Below are 11457 nucleotides of genomic sequence, written 5' to 3' on the forward strand. Positions count from 1 at the left end.
CTTTGTAGCCATTTTTTTATTTATCAAATTATATATTTGCTTCCTTTTTGTTTTTCTAGATGAACATGATTTTAATCATTTTCTCTTTGTATCCTTCTAATATACATTATTTTTTCCTTGATTTCCAAATATTTTTTAAAATGATAGTATCAACAGAGATAATATAAATCTAGCTATATGTAGATTGAAGAGATGTATTTATTTATTTTAAATTTTTATTTTTATTTATGTATTTTCATTATATTATTCATAATTTGAATCAAGAAATTAGATCGCATTGAAATTTATTCAATTTGGTGATCACCTATTTATTTATGCACTGAAGATCTTGTCCATTGAACTAAATTATTCAAAGTGGATCGAATCGATCCGAACCGAATTAATTCAAAATGGATCGAACCGACTAAGTGCACGCCAATTCAATCTAAAGTGGTAAGTTTGTATTAAAATGTGGCACCCGCGGTCATCAAATCCTAGATCCGCCTCTGGTTGCATACATAAGACTCAATGTGAACGACCTTTACTGTTCATGAAACTGACTCTTACTATTTACTTTACGACTTTTACAAAAAACAAAATAACATAAAGAAAAGAAAAGATTCTAATATATCTTTCATATTATTTTGTCTGCCATATTTCTTTGTCGTCTAGCTTGTCGTCTTCTTCTTCAGTAATCTTCTTCTTGTTTATTCCAGTTGTACGTCTGGAACAATATTATCTTCTCCTTTGCATTTTGAGCATATGTGATCTGGATATTTGTGACTGATTAACTTGCAATATCTTGTTAATAATTCTGGAGAAATAAAATTTGTCCTTATAGCTCTTGTGGTTGTAGATTGTTCTGGCTTCAAAAGACTCAAGACCCATTGTCTTAATTCTTCCATATCTGGTTCTCGTATTTCTCTGCAGTTTGAATATATCATTGTCTGTTCTCTTGAATAATAACTCCAAATAGCATTCTGGTTTAGGTAGTTGTTTGCTAGTTCATTTAGTATAGTGGATATTCCGATAATCCTTTTATTTGCATAAAAGTCTGGAATATTTATTTTTTCTATTTCTTCTTGTTCTTCTATTTTTTCCGGTACTAGCATTTCTCTTGTAAGTCCGATCTTGATAACTTGTATGATGGGTTTTATTTCTTCATATAGTATCTCTGCTGTAGCTGAATAGAATCGTATATAGAATAGTGTTCCTTTGGTTATTCTTTTGTACTGCATAAATGCTCTGTATACTTCTGGTATGGTAGCTATTTCTTGTCCTGTCTGTGTATATACTGTATCTAGTAATCCGTAATTGTAGCAAGTGGCTACTAGTTTTGCATTTGTATTTGGTAATGCTATTAGTTTATTATATCCTGTTAGATAATGAGTAATATAATCTTCATCTGGATTTTGGGTAGTTTGGGATCTTGGATTTTTGTTTAGGAAGTTTTGTATTTTATATATGTTGTCTATATATGTACGGGTTATATGGTTGTATGTCTTTTTGGCTTGGTTTAGGCTTTCTTTGTAGGTGTTTATCTGTGGTGGTAGGAATATTTCTTTCTGGGTATTTTGGATATTTTTCTGTATGAATGGTTTTGAAAATAGATTGTTCATATTTGTATTTGTATATCTAGGTTTAATTTCTTCCTTCTTCTTTGCAGATAAACTGCTAGCTGTGCTACTTCCTGCAACTGCATTTAACAAACTGTTATGAGTTTTTAGGTGTTTCTCAACGTCACCTTCTAGCTCTGGAATTTTAGAGACTTCCGATCGTCTTATCTCCGCATTTTTCAAGTCATGCTGCTGACCACTAGCTGTTTTCTTTAATATCTGTATCTCTTCTTCTATGCTTTCCACTTTTTTACAAAGTGTAGTCATAGCTAAGAGTATATTTTCCATTGTATTATCTGGTTCAGTTTGGGTAGCTTTGTCTTGATAAGTAATCTGCAACAACATTCTTGTTAGTAGTGATTATTTCAATTGTAAATGTAAAATTTAATATATTTAATACCAGTCTGCGTATTTCTTTTGTTGTAACTGAATCTTGTACTTTTCTGGTTATCCACCATTTAACTTGGGTGTTATCTGTTCTTACAATAAATCTGTTATAAACTATATATGGTTCAAATGCTAATAAACATTTATATAATGCAAATAATTCTTTTCTATTTATTTCCCATCTTTCTTGTGGTTCAGTATAAGATCCTGAATAATATCTGCAATGATGTTCTACTTTTTCTTTATCATATTTATATTTAAGAACTCCTCCATAACTATGATTACTCGAATCTGTTTCTACAATATAAGTAAATTTCTTATTTTCATCTGGGAAGTATAATTTTGGTAATTTCTTGCACAATATTTTAATCTTCCTTATTTGTTCTTTATCTTTTTCATCGAACCCATATTCTACATCCTTTTTTAGTTTTTTCTGTAGAGGTTTTAGGTTTTCTGCTAATTTTGGTATATATTCTCTTACTTGGTTTACTAATCCTAAAAATGATTGTAATTTCTTTTTTGTATCTATGTTTTCATCAAGATTGATTATTTTTTGTACTATATGTGTTTGCATTTTTATTCCATTTTTATCTATTTGTATACCTAAAAATTCTATCTGATTTTTCATAATTTCTGCTTTGGTTTTGCTTAAGCTTATGCTAGAGTTTTCTACAATATGTATGAATTTTTCTAATAATCTTATATGTTCATCTTGTGTTCTTGAATATAGTAGTATATCATCTATATATACTATACAATTTTCTAGTTGGTTAAAATAATTGTCCATAAAATGTTGGTATCTTCCTGGTGCATTTTTATATCCAAATGGTAAAACATTCCATTCATAAAATCCTTGTGGTACTGTAAATGCTGTTAGTTTTTTAGATTCATCTTCTAGTTTTAGATGGTAAAATCCTGATTTACAGTCAAATTTACTGAAGTAATTATATCCTTGGATTTGTCTTATTTTTAATATCTTATTAGGTATTGGGTAATTATATGTTTTAGTTTTTGCATTTAAGTTTCGGTAATCTATAACCATTCTACTTTTTCCTCTTTTTTGTTCACTATGTTTATTTACTATAAATGCTGGACTTGTATGTTTACTATTACTTTCTTGTATGTAATTGTTATCTAATAATTCTTTTATATGCATTTTGAATTCTGCTAAGTCATCAAAGTTATATTTTAAAGGTTTTTGTGTTATTATGCTGTTTTCTTCTATTAATTCTATTTTTATTTTTGTTTTATGTTTATTCCAACCTCTTAGAGGGTTATCATTATATAATTTTTCTAATTCATTCTGGATTATTTTTACTTTGTCTATTGTAAATATAATAATTTCTAATTGAGTAGTTGTATTTTTACTTATATTTTCTAATTTTTGTGTGATTTTTTCACTTTCTTTTATCCATTCTGTATTTTTTCTTTGTTTATTATTTACTCTTTTTGCTCCTACTTTGTTTTTACATGGTGTGGTAAACCACCAGTGTGTCCTTGTTATTATATGTGGGTATAGTTTATCTAAAAATGGCATTCCTAGTAATATATCTTTTGTAGTGAATTCAAAGTTATATATTTCTTCTATAGTTAATATTTTATCCCATATTTGTATTTTTATATTCTTGGCTCTGTAGTTAATCATACTACCTTCATTATTAAATCCTGTTACTACCATAGGTGTTTTTAATTTTTCCCATTTATCTGTTGGTAAACAATTATATTTACATATATTAGCTTCTGCTCCTGTATCTATCATTGGTGTATAGTATCTATTATAATATCCTTCTACTATGATTTTTGCGAGTATATATATTTTCATTCTTCTGTTCTTTTTATTATTATTTTCTTATCTTTGTATGTTATGGTTAATTGTTTATCTCCTAGATTGTATGGTTTTACTTTTTCTAACCATTTTATTCCTAATGTAATATTTTCGTTTTCGTTTTCTTGATATATTTTAAATTGTATTATCAAAGGTATTCCTCCAATAATTATTTCTTTTTCTGTTATTTCTTCATTTATTATTAATTCCTTGGGTAATTCAGGGCATAGTTGTTCAGTAGTTATTATTTCAGTTTCTGTTACTAATTCTCTTGTGATATAATTTTCTTCTTGACCTGTATTTATTAATATTTGATATTTTCTTTGTTCCATGATTCCAGTTATATAGTAATGGTATGGATTTATTTTTTCTTTTGTGTTTCTTATTAAATTTTTTGGGATTATATATTCCCTTCTTGATGTACTTATCCTTGATGATGTTGGTGTTTCATAAGTTAATTGGTTTGGTATACTTGATGTACTTAATCTTTCTTTTACTATTTCTAAGTCTTCTTCCATGTCAATTTCTTTATAACTATATTCATTATTATCAATAACTGTAACTATTCTTTCAAATGGATTTTCTATTTTTATTTTATTAATTTTATTTTTTGCTGCTATTTTATGTTTTGTTGTTAAAACGTATAAGTTTTTACATCTAGCTGTAAATATCTTACTTCCAGGTGTTAATTCTATTCCTGACATTTTCCAGTATAATACTAATGATTTATCTATATTCCTATCGTTTATTGCTATTGAATAATTGGCACTTATTATGAATTTAAATTTTTGGTATATAAGATTTCCTTTTATTGCACTTATTATGCTTTTTTCTATAGGTTGGATTATTCTATCATCTGCTAAATATATTTCTATAGGGGTATCTATTCCTTCTCTAAAACATGCTTTTATTAATATTTCAGTTCCTCCTAGGTGTACGTATTTAATTGGGCTTTTTGCCTTTATATCTTGTATTTCTTTATTTATTATTCTTTTATTTATTATTGGTATTTTGGCTTTTCCTTTTGTATATTTACAGTCAATTATATGTTCTTTTTGGCTAACTACGTAGTATTCTTCTCTTTGTCTTTTGAACCAATTTTTTATTGTAGGTACTTCAAATATTTTTTCGACACTGAGGTCTAATTCTTTTCCTTTTATTTGTTCAAATATACTATTATCAAATATAATCTTTTGTTCTGAGGATTCTTCATCTTTATATTCTTCTCGTGTTATTATTTTTATTTCTTTTTCAGTCATTAGGTTTCATCATCTTCTTTAGTTATTTCATCTCCTATTTCATCTTCTATATCTGATATTTCATATACACTGTCTTCACTATCTAGTTCATAGTCTATATATTCCATTTGCATATATTCTTCATCATCAATTATGATTTCAGTTATTTGTTTTTTCTTTAAGTTTCTAGGTGCTTTACAGTCTTTAGCTATATGTCCTAATTTTTCACAGTTATAACAAGTACATTCTGTTAATTTCTTTTTTAGTCTAAATGGTCTTTTATTCTGATAATTTTTTACATAATATCTTTTTTTTGGTTTTTTATTTTTATATTTTGACTTATATTTATTATATTTCTTTGTTTTCCATTTTTTATTATAATATTTATCTGTACATCCAAATTGTGGTGCTGTTTTGTTTTTACAACATCTTAAGTTTTTTATTAATGTTTTTTCTATTTTTGCTTCTTCTTTATATTTTTCACATATTTGTACAAACCATTGTTGTAGAAATTTTATTCTAGCTCCTAAAGTATCTGTTAATCCTGCTTCATTCCAGTCTTTTATTATTTTAGAATTAAAAGGTTCTGGTAATTTTGTGAAATATAGTTTTCTTATTTCTTTGCTCTCTTCTGTATTATATGTTCCTTTATAATAATATTCTCTAAATGCACAAGTTTTTCATTGATGATTAATCAAGGGAGCCTCTTTGTTATGTAATTAATTAAGGTATGATTAAGCGCATGATTTTAAATTAAGGAATCCTCGTTGTTATGTAATTATTGGTTCCTGTCTAGTTAAGTCACCGTCTAGTCTCTTTCGGCAGTGTATGTTCTTTTATTTTCAAGTTTGTATTATGCCTTGGTTAATGTCTACTCAATTTGCTACTCGTCATGGTTTTGAACGCTTTAGATTTCACTTCCCCTATTAATTATATCCTACATGTATTTTCAAGTTCGTATCCTCACTTTTCTGGAGCCAAAGACCTACCCTTCCACCTTATAAGAAGTCGAAGAGGAAAATAAAGTCATCTTTCCTGCCAACCTTCTTGCTTTATTCTTATACTGATCGAGTTATATTATTTCCTATTCTAATAGATTCCACTTCGTTTGCTTGCATGACTTACTCTTTGCTTAGAAAAAAGGGGTCAAGTCAAATAAGTAAGAAGTGATCCGAACCCGAGTTGGTTGATCGCCCAAAAAATAATTCTTATCTCATCTGTCAGGTTAATTTGTATGTACCCACGCTTCTACTTATTATCTTCTAGAACCTCATGAACATATCCTTTCTGGCTTCCCCCACTCCCTCGCTTTGCCCTTGGGTTTGTCAACCAACACTACTAGAAATTCGGCAAAAACCGATCAAGGTGGTCGGTTAAAAAACCGACCAACTAAACCGATCAAAGTTGGTCGGTTTTTCAAAATATTTTTTTTTTTTTTACGAAACCGACCAACTTTGGTCGGTTTTCTTTAGCGCAAAAATGCGGGAAACTATTTTTGAGTCCCGCTAAATTTATTTTTCAAGAAACCGACCAACTTTGGTCGGTTTTTCAATTAAAATAAATAAAAATTAATATTAAAAAATCGACCAAAATTGGTCGGTTAATTCGGCCGGTCATTTTAAAAAACCGACCAACTTTGGTCGGTAATTTTATTTTTTAATAAAATCGACCAACTTTGGTCGGTTATTTTCGTGTGAAAATACAATTAAAGAGTATAAATTAAATAAAAGACAATCTTAAAACAAAATGCACAAATGGTCTAGTGGTAGAATAGTATCCTGCCACAATACAGACCCCGGTTCGATTCCCAGATGGTGAATCTTTTGATTACATAATTAAAAAATCGACCAACTTTGGTCGGGCTTTTTTGCAATATTTTTTTTTGAATTTAATTGACCGACCAAAGTTGGTTGGTAATTTTCAACCAACTTTGGTCGGTATGCCTTTCCGACCGTTAAAATACCGTCCACACATAAATGGTCATATTTTGGTCGGTAATTGGCCATAACCGATCAACTTTAGTCGTTTTTTTGGTCGGTGTTTAGCGGATTTCTAGTAGTGCAATCTGGCATGCTCAGACCAGGGCACCTCGACGATGATGTAGTCGTAGTAGTCCTCTGATAGAAAATCTGTTAAGATCTGCCCATGATTCATGGAATCATCCATTCATGTGTCGTAGCTTAGGATTTATGTTATTGCTATTGTTTAGGGGTGTCAAGACCGGATTCCTAATTTTTTTTTTTTGAGAAAGAAGAGTGTATACGGTCGAAACCATGTTCATTTATTGTATGACCAGTCGAGACTGAAATGTGACGGGTCGAAGCTCGACCTCGGGTTATATCGAACTAAGGCACGAAGTTAAAATGTTGAGCTCGTGACTCCGGGACCGAACAAGATCGAGAGAACTTTATCGAGCCAAATAACGGAAGGCCGAAATATCCGCAATCAGTTGGAAATCACGGCGACAATCTCGGCATGTATCGAGGAGAGGTCGATTAATTAGCAAATCGGGAGATTTTTTATCTTTTATAAAATTGTATCAAGAGTAGGGCTCCCCTACTATATAAAGAGAGGTATGATCATTTGTAAAGAGGAAAAAAAGATGCATCCTAAAGAAATACACCATTTTTTCTAGTTCTTATTATCTTGTCCTTTTATTCTGACATCGATTGAGGCATTTCTTGACTTGGGAGTGACCAACCTTCAAGGCTAAGGCTGTCCAATCTTTGTGGTTTGCATTTATTTTCTTCTCATTAATTTCAATATTAATCTGTTCTTCTAATTTGTATCAAGTTATATCATGTATCCTTAAAATCGCGTATAAATTCAGTTGTTATCCGATTTTAGGGTAAACAGTTTGGCACCCACCGTGGGGCTGAGGATAATAGTGATTATTTAATACAAATCTCTATAATACACACTGCTTTACATTTGCTCTTTGAAGTGTCTTTGATTCCAGGCTGAAATACAAAAATATCAAATTTCTCAATCAGCACCTCTGCACGTTAACAACGAGTCTGGTCACCAAAATGAAAATAACAACATAGTACTCGGTAACGAGATACCACCTGCTGATCCCGCTGGAATTCCGATCGTAGATCCGATTGATTCTAATTGACATGTGGCTATCGACGCAAACTTGCCTACAGACCCTGAAAATAGCATTCGTGGTGGAGCCCGATCAGCAACTCGAAACACACAGAACATTGAAGGGGACGGGATAAGCCTACGGGCGATCTTCGAAATGTTGCAGGCACAACAGTTGGCAATAGCCCATTTACAAAACCAAAATCGCTAACCAAGCAGGGTTGAGATCGATCCTCCCCGGGAAGTCACCCGCAGGGATCAACCGGTCATAGAAAGGTCAAACAAAAATGAATCAGGGGCTAACCCCAAGATTATAAAAAAGCTCGAGGAATTGACGAAACAGATAGAATCAGGGGAGAATAAGATCGAGGCCAATGATAAAAAGGTGGAAACCTACAAGTCTCGGGTAGATCAAATACCAAGAGCACCGCCGATATTGAAAGGCCTGAATTCCAAGAAGTTCGTGCAAAAACCTTTTCCCCCGAGCGCGGCTCCCAAACCTATCCCCAAGAAGTTTCGCATGCCCGAGATTCCTAAGTACAATGGAATGACCGATCCGAACGAACATGTCACCTCTTATACATGTGCCATCAAAGGGAATGATCTAGAGGATGATGAAATCGAATCCGTCTTATTAAAGAAATCCGGAGAGACCCTATCAAAGGGAGCCATGATATGGTACCACAATTTACCACCTAATTCTATTGACTCTTTTGCTATGCTTGCAGATTCTTTCGTAAAAGCACACGCCAGAACCATCAAGGTCGAAACGAGGAAGTCGAACCTTTTTAAGGTAAGGCAGAAGGACAATGAAATGCTCAGAGAATTTGTATCTCGATTCCAAATGGAACGGATGGACCTACCACCAGTAGCCGATGATTGGTCCGTTCAAGCCTTTACCCAAGGGCTCAATGTTCGAAGCTCGGTGGCTTCACAACAGTTGAAACAGAATCTGATAGAGTACCCGGCTGTTACTTGGGTCGATGTTCATAATCGGTACCAATCAAAAATTAGGGTCGAAGACAATCAACTAGGGGCTCCTTCCGGGTTCGTTTATCTTATCATACCCGTCGACAGAATCAAGAGAGATATTGAATGAGAACCAAGGTCGAACAGAGATCGGTATCAGCTATATAACGGGGATCAGAAAGGCAACGGGTCCGAGAGAAATTCCACGAGAAATGAAAGGAGAAATGATTGAGGTCAGAACAGCAGGGGACTTATGACCAAAAATGGCTTCGACAGGTCCATCGGGCCCAAACACGCACCAAGGCTATCAGAATACAACTTTAATGTCGATGCTGCCGCTATTGTATCAGCTATCGGATGCATCAAAGATACCAAATGGCCTCGACCTCTACAGACCAATCCAACCCAAAGGGATCCTAACCAGATCTGCAAGTATCATGGCACTCACGGTCATAGAACCGAAGATTGTCGACATCTAAGAGAGGAAGTAGCTCGTTTATTCAACAATAGGCACCTCCGAGAATTCGTGAGCGACCGAGCCAAGAATCACTTCAGGAACAGGGATTCTAACAAACAGGCAGAGAAAGAAGAACCTCAGTACGTCATCAACATGATCATCAGCGAGGTTGATATCCCACAAGAGTCGATGCTGAAACGCACCAAGGTATCCATCACTAGGGAAAAACAGACTCGAGACTACGTACCGGAAGGAACTTTATCTTTCAACGACGAGGATGCAGAAGGGATCGTACAGTCCTATAATGATGCACTGGTTATAGCTGTACTCGTGAATAACATTCGGGGTTAAATGTGTGTTAATTGATCCAGGTAGCTCGGCCAACATCATTCGATCAAATGTCATGGAGCAGATCGGTCTACAAGACCAAATCGTACTCGCAGTCCGAGTCCTGAATGAATTTAACATGGCATGTGATACCACTAAAGGGGAAATAACATTACCAGTCAATGCCTCCTGTTCCATCCAGGAAGCCAAGTTTTATGTGGGGCCTTTTCGCAACATCATTCCCGGCCTACAAAGAAAAAGAGACGAGTAAGCTTGGAAAGAAACCCAAGTGATGTCAGTTCTAGGAAAGAATCTTCCCGTGAGAACAGGCCTCCTATCGGCCTTTTGAAAGTTTGTGCCAAGAGCGCACAGAATAGGGCTTCTGTGTTACGATGCCCTCGAACCACTCCTTGAGTCGGAGGACTGCATCTGGCATTCGAGCGACAACTGCACCACGAAACATCGATTAGGTGAGAGGAAAAGGAAACACAATAAGAAAAATCTTAAAACTAAAGTTATACTTACGTTTCATGTTCCATTTCTCGGGAAATAGCATTTTCTCGGACGAGATTAGATCCGAGGTCTTCACCCGAACGAACCGGCCCAACCAGCCTCGGTCTCGGTCCTTATCTGTGCTCGAGAATGGGGCCTTAGTAGCTCGACGGGCAAGCTTTATCAATCCCCCTCGGTAGAGTCGGAGACTGTACAGATGTATGAGATGGTCAATGGTGAAGGGGCACTTATCGAGCTTGCTCACGAAAACACGAAGCAGAATAACAATCCTCCAAAATAAAGGATGAATCTGCTCGAGCGTCACTTCATACCTTTTGCAAAAGGCTATGATAACTGGATCTAGAGGGCCCGACGTGAAGGGATAAGTGTAAACACTTAGAAAACCCTCCACATGGGTAGTGATTGATTCCTAGGGTGTAGGCACCACCATGTGTTTACCGGCCCAATTACAATCTTCCTTGACTTTGGGGAGGAGATCGTCAGTGATGGAGCATATATACCTCGAGACCGGCTCGCATCGACCCAGCAGATAAGAGGTTTTCTCGATCTTGAAGTTGGCCCCAATCGGGCACCCTGCAAGAACGAACATAGTTGAGGGGGTTCCAATGTCTTTTCCTCGACAACAGTAGACAAATCTTTTTCCTCTTCAGACGGTCTCGAGGAAGAGGGAGTTTCCTTTTGAGGAACAAATTTAGAAGTCTTTGCCATTGCTTCTAAGTAAGGGTGAAGATATGGTACTGATGAAAGAGAGGGCATAATTGGCTTATAGTTGTGAAAATTTTCAGAAAATTATAAAGGAAACTTGAACCAGAAAACCAGAGGAAGATGGTGATGAAATTTTTCTTAAACGCACAAGAACAAATGTGTGAATGTAAGAGTTCTAATGGATGGAAGAATAAAGTATTTATAGTTTGTAAATAGTGGTTCAAAACCCGTAGTGGCCGACCAACAACTGGCACACATTTAATGAGGACTGGACCGACGGGACGTTTCAGTTACCTTTTATCTCTTACGTCATGATTTATCGAAGTAATGCTCGGAAGTTCATATCGTTTCTCG

At 34.2% G+C, this 11457-nt stretch overlaps 2 protein-coding genes across 2 annotated transcripts; one reads left to right on the top strand and one right to left on the bottom strand.

The window, feature by feature from the left end:
* Window positions 1–518: 518 nt before the first annotated feature.
* Window positions 519–2136, bottom strand: LOC138906899 (uncharacterized). The gene has a single exon (XM_070196570.1). It carries the CDS (start codon window positions 1938–1940, stop codon window positions 687–689), a length of 1254 nt encoding a protein of 417 aa, XP_070052671.1. The 5' UTR covers window positions 1941–2136; the 3' UTR covers window positions 519–686.
* A 7218-nt stretch (window positions 2137–9354) lies between these two features.
* Window positions 9355–9909, top strand: LOC138908606 (uncharacterized). The gene has a single exon (XM_070199284.1). The coding sequence runs from the start codon at window positions 9355–9357 to the stop codon at window positions 9907–9909; it is 555 nt and encodes a 184-aa protein (XP_070055385.1).
* Window positions 9910–11457: the final 1548 nt, after the last annotated feature.

The sequence above is a fragment of the Nicotiana tomentosiformis genome, chromosome 3 (genome assembly GCF_000390325.3).
Source record: "Nicotiana tomentosiformis chromosome 3, ASM39032v3, whole genome shotgun sequence".
In the NCBI taxonomy this organism is placed as follows: Eukaryota; Viridiplantae; Streptophyta; class Magnoliopsida; order Solanales; family Solanaceae; genus Nicotiana; species Nicotiana tomentosiformis.